The sequence below is a fragment of the Pleurodeles waltl genome, chromosome 2_2 (genome assembly GCF_031143425.1).
Source record: "Pleurodeles waltl isolate 20211129_DDA chromosome 2_2, aPleWal1.hap1.20221129, whole genome shotgun sequence".
NCBI lineage: Eukaryota > Metazoa > Chordata > Amphibia > Caudata > Salamandridae > Pleurodeles > Pleurodeles waltl.
Window position 1 is genome coordinate 464,310,076 of NC_090439.1, and position 18,671 is coordinate 464,328,746.

An 18,671-nucleotide genomic window follows, 5' to 3' on the forward strand; every position below is an offset into this window, starting at 1 on the left:
GCTCTGTGGTGCCCTTCCAGTTCCTGGGACCCTGAAAGGAGAGGCTGGCAGCCTAAGGACAAAAATACACGCACCGAGCGCCGTGCGGAGAAAAGATCGACGCGAATCCGATCGCGGCTGAGAAAACGACGCGACGCCGGCTCCGCAGCTGAGAAACGACGCCGCAGGAAACGCGACCGGAGAATCGACGCCCGGAGCAGGAGAAACGACGCGCAGCATCGCTGACGAAGGCTGAGAGATCGCAACCAGCGCCGCGGGACTTTCGGACCGTCGCGTGGCTGGCTTTTTTGACGCGCCTCGCCGTGCCGAGCTGTTTTCGACGCATATACCCGTGCAGGGTTATTTTCGACGCACACCGCCCGTGCGGGGTTATTTTTGCCGCAAACCAGGTACATTTTCACGCTAGCAGCGCTAGTGTGGTGTTACAACTACCTAAAGACTCTTTTTATTTTAAACCTTTAAAAAAATCATAACTTGACTTGTGTATGTTGGATTTTTGTCGTTTTGGTCTTGTTTTGTCTAGATAAATATTTCCTATTTTTCTAAACTGGTGTTGTGTCATTTTGTAGTGTTTTCATTAAGTTACTGTGTGTGTTGGTACAAATACTTTACGCCCAGCACTCTGAGGTTAAGCCTACTGCTCTGCCAAGCTACCAAGGGGGTAAGCAGGGGTTAGCTGAGGGTGATTCTCTTTTATCCTAACTAGAGTGAGGGTCCTTGCTTGAACAGGGGGTAACCTGACTGTCAACCAAAGACCCCATTTCTAACAGGGTGCATATGGAATTCCTAAAAGCCTTCCAGTAGACATCTCCAACACCAAAATCACACACCCAGTATATAGTCTCCAGCCTTACCTTACCTGGTTGTGTTCGTAATTCTAAAACAGTTGCAGGTAGAAGATTCCACTTTTCTTCTGTGTGGCTTATTTTAGTGTAGTTTACTTGAACTATAGCTTAAAAGAGATACTGTCTGATGCACAAAAGTCTTTACACTCCCCAGGTAGTTTAACTGACTTTGCAAATGCAAAGTTCCAGTTCGCAAAAGAAAATAGACCATTGTTATTCGTAAATACTATTATAATTTGCAATCCACACATTGGGAGACCTTTTAAATTACAAGGTAACGGGGCAAGAAAATGTTGCACTCCTTTTGTGAAATCCAAGAGCGTGCACAAACACTTTGCAACCACTTTTGAGGTCACAAACAAGGAATAGTTTCTGCCAGCTAAGGGTAGACAGTACCGATTTGCAAAGTGTAAGCTATAAATAGTTGGTGGATTCCACTATGCTTGTGCAGGCTGCTGAAATCAGGCAATGTAGACCGTTTTCCCACGGACTAATGCACGCGCACTCTGTTGCTACATTCATCATGTGCCACTGTTTTTGGCCCTGTGACCTCTGTCCCTGTAAGGGTCAAGAGTAGCAGTGCAGAGATATTGCGAACGTAAATGTTTGGATGGTAGTCTGTTCTGCTGCACAGGCCCTCGGGTCAGCTACGTTTTGCAATGAGTCGAAAGCGGACTGAATTAATATTGTTAACAGGGCAGTGTAGTTCTTATGATGGCACCTCCATTCAATCCCTGCTATATTTTATTTTAATTTGTAAATTCTGTAGCGCTTTAAGATTAGGCTTTTTATTACCAGTCTTAAGGATGTATAAGTTTAAGCAATGTAGAGTTGCCCTTCGTTATTTACAAATATTGCCAAATGAGGATGTGTGCTTCAGAATGGGTAGCTTCCTCAAATCAGCTGTTTTTTTGTCGTAAATGTATGAATTTGTAGCTCTGTATATTTTATTTCTTTACCTGTTTTTGTATATATACTTTTATGATTGTTTTTGACACCCAAATATAGATCGTTGTTGATGATGACCAAAGAATCAATGGATTTATAAAGCGCGGCTAATCACCCAATAGGGTATCCAGGCGCTTGTAGGTCCTGGAGGCTTATTCGTACAGCCTGGTCTTGAGGGCCATTCGAAGTTCCGGAAGTGAGGTGATGGTCCAGAGTTGTGTGGGGATGCTGTTCCAGGTTTTTGCTGCTACATTAGACAAGAAGTGTCCTCACTTCTGCCTCGGTAGGTGCAGGGAGTATGGGCAAGTGAAAGGGAGACAAAGTGTAGTCTTTTTGGCGGATGGTGGGAGTTCAGGAGTTGGTTAGCGTACCTGTGTCCTTGGTTGTGTAGAGCCTTGTGTGCGTGGTTTAGCAGCTTGAATTGGCATCTTTTCTGTATGAGGAGCCAGTAGAGTTGCCTGGGGGGGGGTGATGTGGATTCGTCGAGGAAGGCCGAGGATGAGTCTGGCTGCGGCGCCCTTAATTGTTGGAAGTTTCTGTAGGAGGTGCACAGAGATTCTTACTTAGAGGGTGTTGTCATAGTCGTCAGCTGGTGATGAGGGCCTGTGTCACAGTGCATCTCGTCTGTAAAGGTAGCCACTTGAAGATCTTACATAGCATGTGCAAATTGAGGAAGCAGGCGGAGGAGGCGGTGTTGATCTATGATTTCATGGTGAACTTGTTGTTAATGATGATTCTGAGGTTTCTTGCGTGGTCGACGGGAGTGGGTGTGAGCCCTAGGTATGATGGCCACCAGGAGTCATTCCATGTGTTGCTGCTGTCGACAAAGATCAGTACTTCCATCTTGTCTGTGTTCAGCTGCAGGCAGTTGTTCTTCATCCTATCAGCGACACTTGTCATGCATCTGTGGAAACTGGATCTGGGGGTGGAGAGGTCGTCAGTGACTCAGAGGGTGAGCTGGGCTTCATCTCCGTAGGCAATTATGTTGAGGCCCCGGAATCTAACGATGTTGGGCAGCGGGGTCATATATGTGTTGAAAAGTGAGGGGCTGAGGGATGAGCCCTGGAGGACACCGCAGGTGATCTCCTTGGGTTCAGAGGTGAAAGGTGGGAGGTAGATCTTCTAGGTTCTTTCGGTGAGGAAAGAGGTGATCCATCTGAACATGTCCCCTTGGATGCCAATATGGTGGAGTCTTTCGATCAGCATGTGGTGGGATACGGTGTCGAAGGCTGCCAGGAGGTCGAGGAGAATCAAAGGTGCTGTTTGTCCTTGGTCGAGGAGGGTTTGGATGTCATTGGTGGTTGCGACGAGGGCAGTTTTGGTGCTGTGATTGCTGCGGAAGCTGGATTGGGAGGCATCGAGCAGTTGGTTCTGCTCCAGGTATGTCATGAGTTGCTTGTTGATGATCTTTTCTAATAACTTCACTGGGAATGGGAGCAGGGAGATTGGCCAGTGGTTTTTGGGTTCGCAGGGTCCAGAGGATTTTTTTGTGTGTAGTGGTCTGACTTTGGCGTGTATCCAGGCGTCGGAAAATGTTGCAGTGTTGATAGAGGTGTTGGACAGGGTGGGGAGTTCCTGGCTGATCCTTTGGTTTTCAAGTTTGAAGATATAGGCCCATATTTATACTTTTTTAGCGCCACATTTGCACCGCTTTTTGACACAAAAATGGCGCTAACTTACAAAATACAATTGTATTTTGGAAGTTTGGTCCGCTTTTGCGTAAAAAAAATATGCAAATGCGGCACTAAAAAAGTATAAATATGGGCCATAGTCCGGCCATGGGCGTATGGGAGCTCCTGAGTAGATGGATTTCATGGTGGAGGTAATGTCCTAGGTGGACAGAATGTTTCAGGTGGTCAGTATGTGCTTTGTGTCGATTATGGTGGTGACATATTTGTCGCGGAAGTTCGCAGGTGTGGGCTGGGGTTCGAAGTTTCTGTATATGGTTGCGATCTTCTCGTGGAAGAAGTGGGCAAGGTTGTCACACAGCTGGGAGGGTGTGATGTTGTTTTCGCTGGCAGCCGGGTTGGAGAATTCCTTAACAATGTTGAAAAAATCCTTGGTGTTGTTGGTGCTGGTTTCGATGTTGGCAAAGGCTGTCTTCTTTGTTGCCATCAGGAGGAAGTGATACAGGTTGAAGGAGGCCTTGAAGGCTTCTCTGTTGGGGGTGTCTTTTCTGGTGCGCCTCTCCATTTGTTTGCTGTCTCGTTTCGCTGTTCTGAGTTCTTGGGTGTACCAACTGGCCGTTTTGGAGGATTTTCTCTGGCTGTTGCTCTTGATGGGGAGGATTCTGTTGGTGCAATTGATGATCCAGACATTAAAGTTTTTTACTCCCTGTTTAAGGTTGGTGGTGGTAGCAAGGTTGGAGATGTTGAGGGCATTCACCCAGCTGGTCTCTGAGATTTACTTCCACCTCTGTTAGGGGGTGCTGGTCATCTGGGGGCAGGAAGAGGTGCCAGGGCTGGAGATCCTGAAGTGGATGATGGAGTGATTGGTCTAAGTGAGTTCTGTAACATGGTGGTATTTGACAAAGATGCTGGAGGTGAAAATGGTGTCCAGTGTGTGTCCTGTGGAGTGTTCAGGGTCGTGGACGATCTGGGTCAGTCCGAGGCTGCTCATACTGTTGAGGAGGTGTGCAGTATTGTTGTTGTTGGGGTCGTCGAAGTGGAAATTTCCGTCGCTGAGGAAGATGTAGTCCTTGGACTTTAAGGCTAGGGGCGCAATGAAGTCTGCAATGGTGTTGAAGAAGCTGGTATGCGAGGATGCCTCTGATGGTTGTTTTGCCGTCCTTGCAGATCTTGAAGATGAGATGTTCAATGGGGGTGGTGGTGTTGTCAGTGGTGGTTGTGCACTGTATGTTCTCTTTGTGGATGATGGTTGTTCCTTCTCCTGGGTTGTTGGTGCAGGCCTGGTGAGTGATTTTATATCCGTCGGGGATCGCTGTGGCAATGCGTGAGGTGGATGTGGGCTTGAACCAAGTCTCAGTGAGGAAGAAGATGTTGGTGCAAGGGTGGCGAAGAGGTCCCATAATTAGGTGGAATGCTTGCATAATGAGCGTGTGTTGAGAAGGGCACATGTGGGTTGGTGTTTTTGTTCAGGTGGTGTCTCTGGTGTGTTCAGGGTGGGGCTGGTCAGTCAGCTGGTGCGTGTGCTGTGGTAGGTGACGTGGCAGTGGGTGCAGGTAAAGGGTCCTAATGTGTGGCGTGGGTCAGCGAGATGGCAGTGTTTGTTGCAGCGTCCGGGATCAACGGTATAGAGCATGAAGATGGTGTATCTTCGGGGGAGGGAGGACCAGGGGTTATGGCACTGAGTACGGTCCCAGACGGGTTTGCCTTTGGCGTGCCAGCGGCGTATCTACTGCGCTGCTGCCTGCATTTAGTGGTGATGATGATATCATGGGCAGATTGCAAAATATTAAAAAATGCTCTGCTCTTTGTATGTGACTTGGGAATATTTGTGAGTATATATCAAAGGCTTGTGATGACATTTCATTGGGTACCAATATCACAACCCATGACTGTTGCTGCCAGGTATTTCCCATGTGCCTTCTCTGATTTAGCACTGAAGTTCAGGAACTTTCTTTCTTTGCAAGTCTTTTTCTCTGGCCTGCAGAATGGACCTTGTGATGGACCTTTCATTAGCACCTCAGTCATCACATTCAGCTCTTATCCCAGCAACAAGAAGTCTGTTTGCTAGATGTTCACTGTAAAATACACAATTCACAATTCAACTTAATCAAACATTTATGACATCAAGTGCTTAGGCGGCTTTGTGGCATAGAGGCACTGACACAAGGATGAAGAGAGACAGGAGCAGGAAGACATACTGCGATGAGGGCCTGAGACAGGCATGAACTGAAATATTTTATCTACTTCTTATAATAAAAGGTCTGCATGTATGGAAGGCCCACTGAGCTGTGTTCTTGCACTCTACTGAAGATGCGTTCTCTGTCTTTTAGTGGCTCTTGCCTACTCACCACAACATTTGATTCTGACTTGCAATTCAAATGAATTCAAACTAACAATTGGGACACGCAAATCTAAAAATGTAAGGGTTTAGCTAAAAACAAAGCCAAAGAATCCTCATATCCCTCATGAATGTTTAGTGTATGAAAAAACAAATAAATAAAACTTACCAGGTGCCGCTGTCAAAGAACTTGCCGAAGTCAACGGAAGGTAATTAAGTAATACTGAAATAGAAAAAAAATACAAACATTGCAAACTTTAGAGCAGGCTTGGGCAAAGCAGTGACTTTCTAGTTTAAGGGGCCTTGGAACGGGTGCAGAAGTGCCTGTGTCATGTTTCAGCAGCCCTCGTGACAGGCAACTGTGGGCCCAATTCACAAAAGGACTTACAACTCATAAAATTACAACTACGCAGTGTCCACACTCGGGCGGATTCTCCAAACTCCTGACAGAATCTCCGCACTCGGTGCAGATTCTCTACATTTTAACCAGTTCTATGTCCCTGTTCCTATTGTGTCTAAAATGTATTCTTTTTTGTGTTCTTGGTGTCCTGGAAGAAGGAGTTGAGCTCGACTGTATCTTTTCAAGGGCACTTGAAACCTTAACGGTTGTGACATTAAAGCTTGTTTAGTGCAAGTTTGTTTTGTCTTGATCTATCTCTGTTCTATGGTCACTGCCCTCTGGAACCGTGACAAGGCCCAATTCTGAAAACCGGTGCTTAAATAATAATAGTGTCAACAGTTTTTGAGAGAACAGAAACAGCGCCAACATGCTTATTGAGGCTATGTTGAATTCTTAGTTTTGTTTTTGTAAATGGTCGAACAGTGACATTCTTGGCAATTCAATCATAGCTGGTGTTGGCACGTCTGACCTTAATAAGTAAACTTACAAGGGGACGCAAATAGGTCAATTAACCTTTTGACCAATGCTTGAGATGTTCCCACCGCATAGGCCCTGTACCAATGCTGATCAATAACCAATTGTCAATCTTTAACATCAATTTTCAATAATAATCAATAACATTAGTAATCAATAGGAGACAGTAATTGACACACCACAACCTTGCAGTCATGAATAACCACACCTTTATGTAAAAGTTCGAATATTTATTTCCCTAAATTAACAATGCTTATATAATGTAGGTTAATCACAAAATCAATTGATAAACATACAGAAACAACACTGGCTGTCCAAAGCGACAAAAGAAATGCAATCTAATCAAAGTTTGAGCTACTACACATTACGGTACAAATTTATAGCAAGAATAACTGTGCAAACGATATTACATACATTTAGATTCAGCAAAGAAAAGACATCAGTTGTTATTCCCTATATTGAACTTCATTAGTGAGCACCCTAACACCAGATTAGAATTAGCATGTTGGGCTTCATTCAAAACAATTTAGTCAACACAAATTTTGAAAGCGTCTAACTGCGGCTCTGTCAAAATAGCGCAGTTGGTAGCTAGAAACAAAAACAAATAGACATAGCAAACAACATCACAGTCAATATACCTGTCCTCAGTATGAATCAGCAAGCAGTGACAGTCTTCATCCTCAGGACATCAGTTCGGTCAGTAAGGCATCAGGATTCAGCATCAAAGTTCAGAAAAGGCAAAGTCGTTTAAGCATTAAAGTTAGGCACGTCTCTTCTCAAGATGCTCAAGAAAATAATGGCGGTCTTAACGGCATGATAGAACATGCATTTTCAATGCAACGGGTCTCGCATTTGTTCGAGTTAGAGCTATTAGCATTGTAAAGCAAAAAAAAAAGCAGCGCAATCGTGCTATGTAAAATGCAGCGCGATCGCGCTGCGTGTAAAATAAACAGATAAAGTAGTCTGGACTCCAGGCTGAAAACATCGAGCCTCGTATGTTTTTGGTACTTTACAGGTGCTGTGTAGGTGGGCTAAACATCGGAAAAGGCATGACGTATGCATGCCTTTCACAAATGAAAGCAAGCGGATTTTAAAAGGGAAGCCCACGAACCAATGTAAGTGACTGACGTGGCATGGGCGTGGTTTAAAGCCCAAAGAGAGATTACAGAATGGACGGAGCACTTTGTGCTCGCCCACAAAAAGGGCAAATGGTGTCCTCTTCTCAGTGCAGTCCGGATAAGTTAGATTCCCTAAAACTACTTTCCAAGTCCCTATTGGTCAAGGGGTCGCATGTTCACAATTTGTCCAATAAAACTAAAACTTCGAATCTGCATTTATGCTAGTACACAGTTCACATGTCGATGATTGGCTCCTTTCATAGTGTTCTTATCCATCCGGTTCGTCAGGTAACAATATTGTTGCAGCTCACACTCCAGTCAGTATGGTCATTGTTATCTCCTGAGAAAGTCAGTCTTACACGTATTGCATTTACAATGTTGCATTCACAGGAACAGTATCTTCTAGCAAGCAGTTCTCATGAGAAAGAGTTTTACTGCGAGCACATTAAGGGGGTTATTCCAACTTTGGAGGAAGTGGTAATCCGTCCCAAAAGTGACGGTAAAGTGACGGATATACCACCAGCCGTATTACGAGTCCATTATATCCTATGGAACTCGTAATACGGCTGGTGGTAAATCCGTCACATTTGGGACGGATTACCACCTCCTCCAAAGTTGGAATAACCCCCTAAGTCAGCTTTGTGGAAAAGCACAGTTTAATTCTCTAAACTGACATTTTATTAAAAGCTCAAGAAAATGCAGCTTGACATGAGGCCTTGCAACTAGCCCAAGACATCCGCTAAGTTAAGGCTTTTAATTAATAAAGTTAATACATAATGCATAACCATAAAAACCATATTACTACATTAATCAAACATAAACTCACCATTTCTTATTAATAAGCCATTAATAAGTACACTTCCTGAATATTGACAGCCACCCACGTGGTCATACTTTCAAATGAGTGTATTATTTTTCCTACATTATTATATTTTCTATGCAAATTCAACATTCAGGATACATGAATATTCATTGATAATTTCATTGAACGTCTGCGTTAGCAATCCTTCCTCTGATGACTAATTGTGTCATCACACTAGACCTTCTTTCACAAATTTTAGCATCAGCTAAAATTCTGTCATTTCAATCCCTTCAAATCTTTGTTCCCTTTTTGAATTTTCCCTAAACATTTTTTCCCTTTTCTTTTCTTCCCTCCTCGGATTATTCTTTGTCTTCTTCAATTTTATTCCTTTACAAAAGTTACATTCCCCATATTCCAATTAAGCAAACCACAATAATCAATACCCCCTGTATTATTTTCAATAATATCCCTTTCCCAATGTTGCTGAGCCAATTTCCCACTGAAGCAAATCCTTTGCCGACCTATTCCCAAACACCTGGTTCTTTCAACTCTCTTAAATCAGCACTCTCATTAGTCAGATTAGTAAGTAAGTTTCTAATTTCTTTACTATTGTTAGGAATGAACGAACAGCAATGCCTTGAATTGAGCATTTTGCAAACTCTGCCATCCTTCGCTAAAAGAATGTCTAATGAAAGACAGTTTTGAAGAGTCATAGCTCTTTCAGCAGCTAATTCAGTATCTATCAGGAGTATTGCTCCTGAAAAATGTGTCAGCATGTTATCCACCATAGTAGACAACTTTTGAATCTTTATCGAGTTCAAAAAAACTCCCACTGAAGGAATTATTGCTCCAAATATATCTCCCACTGTACCAGAAGGAGACTCTCTCCTTTGTCTAATATGTTGTAATTCAATCACTTTCGGAAATTTCTTTAAGGCATCTAGTTGAAAAATCTTTGGGAAAACTATCCCAAACAGCATGTACCATACCATCCTCTTGGAAGACAGTAATAAGCATTAGGACCACAGATGTAATATATCCCAGGAATCTCTGGATCCTGTCCATTCAACATAAATGCCCATTTACTCTGAAACAAAAACACATGTCTACATTCACTCTTTCCCACAAATAAAGTGTCAGTGTGAGATTTAGGCCTATGTACACAAAGCTTACCTACATGTTGCGCATCTAAAGCTAATTTCCCTTGTGTTTTTATTGCAGTATAAGCATAATCATTTGTGTAAGTCCTTTTCTCTAAACTCTTTTCTAAGTTCTCCTTCAATGCCTTTCTCCTGTCATCTGTATAATTTAAGAAGCTCTTTCCTAAAGATGTAAGAATGCATGTCAAGTTGTTTCTATGCACATAAGTTGTACCAAAGGGTAATGTAGGCTCAAAGAAACCTCTAACTAGGACTATGTCATTATCCTTAGCTACCCAGAAACGTAATTATAGGGACAAACGAAAACACAACATCATGATTAAAGTAAAAATACTGAATGTACCCCTGGTTATAGAACCTTGTTAGTAACAGACTGCAACTTATTCCATAGGTAAAAGGCAAGCTACGATAAGTCACTCCTTCTTTCACTGATGAAGGAATCTGCGTACACACAAAGCAATTCTTCGCATCCATCGTCTCAACATACTCACTCAATAAGCGATAGAAGGCATTAGAAGAAAGTTCCCCATTTGCATTAGTACCCTCGTGCAGATACTTCTCATCGAACTTAAACTTCTCTATAGCTGTAAATGCAGTAGTCGTCTCTAAAGCAGAAGTATGGTTGTCTTCCCTTTTGTCAAGAACACAAACACACAAAGAAACAAATTTCTTAACCGCACTACTCACCGGGTAGGGTCTCAAGGCGCTGGGGGAGAGTTTACTGCTCGAAAAGCCATGTTTTGAGGTGCTTTCTGAAGGTTAGGAGGTACTGGGTCTTGCGTAGGTTGGTGGGAAGGGAGTTCCAGGTTTTGGCGGCGAGGTGGGAGAAGGATCTGCTGCCGGAGGTGGTGCGTTGGATGCGGGGGACTGTAGCGAGGGTGAGGTCGGCGGAGCAGAGCTGTTGAGTTGGTTTGTGGAAGTTGTTTCATTCTTTGAGGTAGGCCGGTCCGGTGTCTTGGAGGGCTTTGTGAGCGTGGACAAGGATTTTGAAAATGATCCTTTTGTTTATGGGCAGCCAGTGTAGGGATATGAGGTGGGCGGAGATGTGTTCTTGGCAAGGGAGGTTGAGGATGAGACAGTCATACCCACAATCAATATCACGAACAATGTCATGCACACAATTAGCAAACCAATACTCATGTACTTACAGCACATATTCTTACTACCCTGCTGGCTAATGTTACCCATAATCTGTAAAGAATCAGAAAGTAGAAGAGAAAATTTAGAAAATGGAGCAAAAAATCAAAAACAAAAAACACTTTCTTTCAGCAGTTATTTACAGCTTTCGGTCTCTCTTCCAGAATCATTTGTCAAAAATTGGTTTAGCAGCATGTCAAGATCAGGTTTCAAAAGTCAAATCAGGTTATCAAAGTCATTTCCGGTTACTTTCAATAGTCTCTTTCTCCTAGTATTTTCTCAGATTGTTTCAACAGTTCAGTTCATCAGCTTCCGTCAAGTGCCAAAATATTGGTCTGGAATGTCCTGATCAAAACAAAAAGACAGAAAATATTTCTGCCATTCACTTTTAGTTGAGAGAAAGAGTGTATCACATCAGCTAGACCTTTGCAGTAGTCCAACACCATATCATTTGTAATGCTCAGAAGCACATTCTCTGGCACTGCTGGCAACCTCATGGCTCGGCCAATAAGGCTCTCATGCGGTGACAATCCTGTCTTCCTGTCGGTGTTTCACACTGTAATCAGAACTAAAGGCAGTGTGTCAGGCCATTTCAGATTTGTGGACGCACACATCTTTGCAACTCTTGACTTCAAGGTGCCATTCATCTGTTCCATTAGTCCTGATGCTTCAGGGCGGTAACTACAATGCAACTTCTGCTCAATGTTGAATGCTGCACATAGCAATTTAATGACTTCATTGTTGAAATGACTTCCCCTATCTGATTCTAAAGAGATCGGAAACCCAAAATGTGGTATCAGTTCCATAAGCAGTAGTTTCACTACTGTGAGGCTGTAATTTATTTGTGTATAGTATGCTTCAATCCAGTGACTACAAATGCAGACAATCACCAACACATATCTCAAACCTCCACACACAGACATCTCAATAAAATCCATTTGCATTCTGCTGAATGGACCTCTTGTTCTTCCAATGTGGCTCAAAAAACCACTGTCCCTTTTCCCAGGTTCATTTGTTGGCAAATGATGCAACAATGGCAAACTGCATCAGCAACCCGTCTAAACCTCGGGTTGAACCAATCATGTTTGAACAGACGAATCATGGCATCCCTCCCAATGTGCTTGGTCATGATAATACCTAGCTATTTGGGACAACAGACTATTTGGCAAAACCAATTAATCCTCTTCTGAAACCCACAATTCATCTTGTCTTTGTACACATTGCATTTTGGTCCATGAACATTTTTCCTCCCTGCCAACATTATTCTGCAACATTTTCAATTCTTCCATTGCATCAACTACTTTCAATGCATAACTTGGACACTTTTCATCTTCTTCAGGAAGCAGTTCTCACTTATCTTTGAACGATATACAGTTCAATGCACAAAATCCTGCGACTTGATCCGCATATCCATTTCACACTGACTCAAAGTCTTGTGATTTCAGATGTGCACTGCATTTCACCACGGCAATCTCTTCAGGCATTTGGATAGCATGTAACAATTCTTTAATTCTCTCACCATTTCTCACTGAACCAGAAGAGGCCATGAAGCCTCTCTGTGACCACAACTGGCCAAAATCATGGACTATTCCAAATCCATACTGGCTATCAGTATAGATGGTAACTTTCAGCAAAGCAGAAACATGGCACGCTCTAGTAAGGGCTACCAGTTCTGCTACTTGTGCAGAATACACTCCCCGAAGCAAAGACACTTTCAGGATACCAGAAATTGTGCACACAGCATATCCTGTTTTCAGTGTCCCTGTATTGTCTTTTAGACAGGAACCATCAACAAAAATAATTTGGTCAGTTTCCTCCAATTGAGTGTCTCTAATGTCAGGCCTCGGTTTTGTGCACAAGCCAGTTACTTCAAGACAATCATGCTCAATGTCTTTCAATTTTTCAATTTCAACGTTTTCATTTGGACCTAAAGTTGCCGGTTCAGCACTGTACATCTTTTGAATGCCACATTTGGTGACCCTAAAATACTCGTCTCATATCTGGTCAACCTTCCGCCGGTTAAATATCGTGGGGTAGGGTAAGAAGAACTTCAACTGAGTGGGGGACCATAATTGTTAAGGGATGTCCCATCACAATGCCTTTACAGTGTGTGAGGCTCAGTCCAATCGCTGCAACTGTGCGCAAACAACCTGGTAAGGCTGCTGCGACTGGGTCCAAAGTATTTGAAAAATATGCTACTGGGCGGTTTACACCTCCATGGACCTGCGTCAAGACAGACAAAGAACATGCATCACGCTCATGACAACAAAATGAAAGGCTTCATGTAATCAAGCATACCCAAAGCCAGAGCTTTGCACATACACTCTCTTAACTCAGAAAACGCTTTCATACCAGCCTGGTCTAACACTATGGGATCGGTGACCTCCTTGTGAATCAGCTTCTGCAATGACCTCGAAATGCCTGAAAACTTGTAGTCCATTGGCGGCAATAGCCTACCATTCCTAGAAACATCCTGACATCTCTCTGTGTGGTCCGGGGATTCATTTGCAATATGGTTGTGACCCTTTCTCTGGATATTTTCCTTGATCCTTTTTCAATCTGGTGACCTAAATATTTCACCTCTTTCTGACAGCAGTGCAGTTTGAGTGGGGACACTTTGGCCCATATTTATACTTTTTGACGCAAAACTGCGCTAACGCAGTTTTGCGTCAAAAAAATTTGTGCCGGCTAACGCCATTCTGAAGCACCATGCGGGCGCCGTATTTATTGAATGACGTTAGCCGGCGTTAGCCGCCGTCGCCGTCTGGTGTGCGTTAAAAAAAACGACGTACACCAGGCAGCGCCGGTGTAGGGGGAAATGGGGCTTGGGCGTCAAGAAATGGGGCAAGTCAGGTTGAGGCAATTTTTGCGCCTCAACCTGATTTGCGCCATTTTGTTTTTCACTCCCAACCCCCATAGAAATGACTCCTGTCTTAGCAAAGACAGGAGTCATGCCCCCTTGCCCAATGGCCATGCCCAGGGGACTTCTGTCCCCTGGGCATGGTCATTGGGCATAGTGGCATGTAGGGGGGCACAAATCAGGCCCCCCTATGCCACAAAAAAAACAACAAAAAAAACACTTACCTGAACTTACCTTAATGTCCCTGGGATGGGTCCCTCCAGCCTTGGGTGTCCTCCTGGGGTGGCCAAGGGTGACAGGGGGGGACCCTGGGGGCATGGGAGGGCACCTCTGGGCTCCTTCAGAGCCCACAGGTCCCTTAACGCCTGCCTTTTGCAGGCGCTAAAAAACGGCGCAAAAGCGGCCGTACGTCATTTTTTTTGACCCGCCCACTCCTGGGCGTGATTTTTGCCCGGGAGTATAAATCCGACGCACATGCCTCGGAGTTGATTTTTTAGACGGGAACGCCTACCTTGCATATAATTAACGCAAAGTAGGTGTCCACGCTAAAAAATGACGCTAACTCCATGGACTTTGGCGCTAGATGCGTCTAACGCCAAAGTATAAATATGGAGTTAGTTTTGCGTCGAAATTGCGTCAAAAAAACGACGCTATTCTGGCGCAAACGGAGTATAAATATGCCCCTTTATGTCCATTCTTTCGCAAATGGTTCTGCAAGGCAATCGAGTCATACTTGCACTCGTCCCTTGTTCTGGATGCAATCAGCAAGTCATCAATGTACTGCACAAAAGTCGATTGGAAAAGCAATTCCAATGACTCCAAATTATTTTTCAAGATCTGATTGACTATGGAAGGTGACTGTGAAAAGCCTTGAGGAATTCAACACCAACAGTAAACTTGGTCTAAAAATTTGAAACAAAAGAGAAATTGGCTGTCCTCGTGAAGGGGCACAGAAAAAGAATGCTTGTGACAAGTCAATGACAATGAACCACTCAGCATCACATGCAATCTGAAACATTATGACAGCTGGATTTGGTACCACAGGGCAACATTTGATCACAATGTCATTTATTTTTCTCAAATCCTGGACAATTCAAACTTTCCCACAGGGCTTTTTTAATCCCGTTATCGGTGAATTACATGGGCTGCCGAACTCTTCTTTCAGATCTCCTTGCTTCATAAATTCTGCAATTATTTGGGCGACCTTCATAAGAACATCTTGTGGCATATGGTACTGGGGAATCTATGGAAAAATCGCATTCGGCTTCACAGAAACTTTAACTGTCTCAAATTCCTTTATCAGACCTATCTCTTTTCCTGTCAGATCCCACACTTTGTCTTTAACCGTTCCCTGCAAATCAGGGTAAAACTCCTTCACTGTGAACAGTGGAAAGAAATTAATCAGAAGGTATTCCTCATTTATTGTCTTATACTCTGTCTCTGGGGCTTGGTCATCTTCATCATCGCTATTTGTCTGAATCTCGATTCCATCATTTGAACAGGTAATCAAGCACCTCGTTTCACACAGCAAGTGACTTCCCAGTAGGGATACTGGACTTGAATCACAGACTACGAATTTGTGCATTCCCTGAGAGTTGCCAATTTTAACCTGAACTGGATCTGTAATTGGGTTGGTCAAATACTTATTCGCTACTCCTACAACCTGGACTGTCTTCCCTGAAAGGGGCCAATTCAGAACTTCTGTACTTGTCACTGAAGAGCGTGTAGCTTCTGAGTCAACCAAGAATGAAACTCAGTGACCTACGACTTTTCTCTTCACATATGGACCTTTCTGATCTACTTATAAGGAATCTGCAAGCACAATTCCTCTTGATCCAAACTCTTGCTCACTCAATCGTCATTTATTCCAATCTCACTGTACAATGGGAATTGATGTACTGTGTTATTACTTTGGTTAAGCTTCTGAACTGTGACCTGTAGAGGAAGCATCACTTGCTTCTGTTCCATTGGGGCTTGAGGTATTTGTATTTGCTATCTAGGTACCATGGGAACCTGCTGTTGCATTGGCTGCAACAGTGTCATTTGTACAAGTGGCAGTTACACCTGCTGCATGGGTTAAAAACCTTGCATTTGATTCACATTTTTTAAAAAAATCGGATTATGACCTCTCCTTCTTAGTCCTCTTATGTTTTGGAACAAATTGATGTCATTAGTTTGCTGAACAACACCTTCCTGCACCAGCATCAGACACTCCCTCTTCCAATGCCCGACTGCTCTGCAAGCGTGACAAGGCAACAATTTCTTCATTCCCTGCACATCATTCTGAACCACTACAGTATTCATGTCGGGACCACGGTTTACATTACCTCCGCGACCTCTACCTCTCACATGATTTCGAAATACCATGTTTCCCTGCTGCTGCTGTTGTGGTAGCTGTTGTGGAAAATTTTCCTGCATCCCTGTTTGTGCAGGTTTAATCTGCCTCACCATTGCCTTATCTTTCAACTTTCTCTGCTTCAATTCAATCTCATCACTACAGTACTTGGCATACTGCAACACCTCATCAATCGGCTTTGCTTGCCAGCAAATCAAATGACTCTTAATCATCTGGCTAATTTCAGGTCTCAATCCTTTCACAAATCTGAATACAAAATGAATCATGTCCTTCAGCTCAATTGTCTCTGTACCACTGTAATGCTTGAACACCTGTAACAATCTCTCATAATACGCATGTATCAACTCCTTGACTTCCTGAGCTGTCCTATCAATTCTCTGCCAGTCAATGTTTTGGGGCGAAATTCTCATCTTCAGGAATTTAATCACCTTGTAATAATTTTTCATTACCTCCAGATCTCTCTCTGGTTCTTTTGTTGGCCAATCTATACTCCTCTTACACTCCATCCACAGATCGGCTGGAACTACTACCTCTAATAGAGTGTTCAAGTCCTCCCAAAGGCACTTTGCAAGTTTCACAAACCTGTCTGTCTGCTGGTACCATTCAACTGGCTTCTCTCTTAATCTGCTTATTTTAAGCTCCGACTAGCATTCAACCCTATCACAGTATCCGGAGGAACTCCGAATGGACTAAGGTCTAGCAATGATCTCGATCTGTCAAAAGTCTGTCCCACAGGAGAGACTACTCGGGTATTCTCATTAAGTCCTCCCCTCATTGCTTCCTGATCTAGGACTCCCTGTCGACCTGCTCTGTTATTCTCCTGTGCAAACAAAGGTGGAATTGGACCTATGGTAACAGGTACAGATACAGCATCTGGGCGTGGTCTGGCACTCAAGTTCTGTGGTTGCATAATTCCTGCATTCTGATTCATCAGTACAGATATATTTGACTGTGTCCCTGTTATCGGAGTGTATTTTGGCATTACTTGCGGCTGCACTTGAGGCAGTAAAAGTGGAGTTGGCTTTGTCTGAACCAGTCGGTCTCTAGAAAACCTGTCCTGTTGGCACTATTAGTTTTGTGGCAGTTTCATCAATGGGTACATCAGGGTAAATTCTCTAGCCATTTGACTGAGGCACCTGAGTTTGTGCTAATGGAGTAGTAGGTGCGTTAAGATTACTCTGCATCGGGATCTGTGTCGGGCTAGGATTAACCTGCACCAGATTCGCTGTCACATTAACCTGTGTTGGAGCTGTAGGATCAGCACTGGTTCTCAATAACTGTGTAAGAAACTCATCATCTTCTGATTCTTCCTCATATATCAAAAACTTCCTAGTCTCCCTACTCTCGGAAGGGCTTCTGTTTGACTTTCTAGTAGCTTTCCTTCCTTTTCACTGTCCTGTGTAATTGCTGAGAATAATTCAATCCCCTGCCAAGTCTCCGTTCTCCAAAGCCTCTGAACACTGTTCCATCTAGCTTCTGTTAATGTCTTTTCTGCCTTTCTCATTCTCCTCTCAAATTTCTGTTGTTGTCTGGCTACTAATTCCTAGATCGCTAATGCCTCAAACTGTGCTGGTCTCGGAGGGATTTCAGATCATACAACACCGTCCTCAAATTCTCTAAACTCCTCAAATTAAATGTTCCATTGAAATCCCATCCTTCTCTGTCACTTTGCACCATTGCTTCAGCCAAAGACATGGCGCGACACCCTTCTCTTCTATTACAATGTAAGCTGGTGTACCTTCTGGTGGTGTAATTTCCCCTTCACTCGTTGTAATGTATGTATCTCTTCTAAAAGCACTCTTTAAAGCTTTGAAAAATGTCATCTTTTCGACCTATATGTTATTCAAAATCAAATCAGGAAGTGATTTTTAATCCCAGATTTCTCTTCACCCACCTTCTCAAACAATTGCACCTCATGGATGGCTGGCAATCCGTGTGCGACCCTTCTCACTAACCAACCTATCCCAGCGCGCTCCGATGACATCACACTCATACGTACTGCGGCTGACAAAGTCTTGCAGCTTGTCCTCCCAAACTCAGATTCACACAGAACTAATGCAAAATTATTGCGAGCACTAATCAAAATGTGTCCGTTTACTACAGGTAAGATAACACAATCACTTCAGAAACTTTACGGATTTTTCACTGATGGCATTTCACTGTAGCAGCTTCTTTCTCAGTTTCCCTGATTCGCAAGCAAAATTTGACCCGGAAATTTCACTCTCAACTAATCAGTGAGTCTGTCCTGGTGCACATAGGACTCGCCAGATCCCAGTCGAAAAATTATTTCACTACTTTGAGTCATACTCTGTCTTGTCGACCACGCCGGATTGACCTATTAAGCCAGACAAATTACAACAAAAACCAAGTGTTGCATACACTTTTCAATATACTCCAGAGCCTTAGACCATGCAGAGTCTATACATCAACAACCACATGGAAAATTTTGAGCACAATCCGCAATACACATGTGAAGTTCGATGACTTCCCTACTCTCACACCGCGGAGTACGCACACTCCTTCTATGACTTCATTTGGAGTACGCAAACTCCCTAAACACTCTCAAACATCACAATTCATCTGCAATTTGCATAAGCTGTGCAAG

The 18,671-nt window shown here is 43.4% G+C and overlaps 1 protein-coding gene across 1 annotated transcript in view; it reads right to left on the bottom strand.

Annotated features, from left to right (window-relative positions):
• The window catches only part of ADGRE1 (adhesion G protein-coupled receptor E1), a 675,746-nt gene that overhangs the window by 625,426 nt on the left and 31,649 nt on the right, over nucleotides 1-18,671 (bottom strand). The window contains exon 2 of the mRNA XM_069219187.1: nucleotides 5,929-5,982. Coding sequence (XP_069075288.1) covers nucleotides 5,929-5,982 — 54 coding nt within the window. The remainder of the gene's footprint in view (nucleotides 1-5,928; nucleotides 5,983-18,671) is intronic.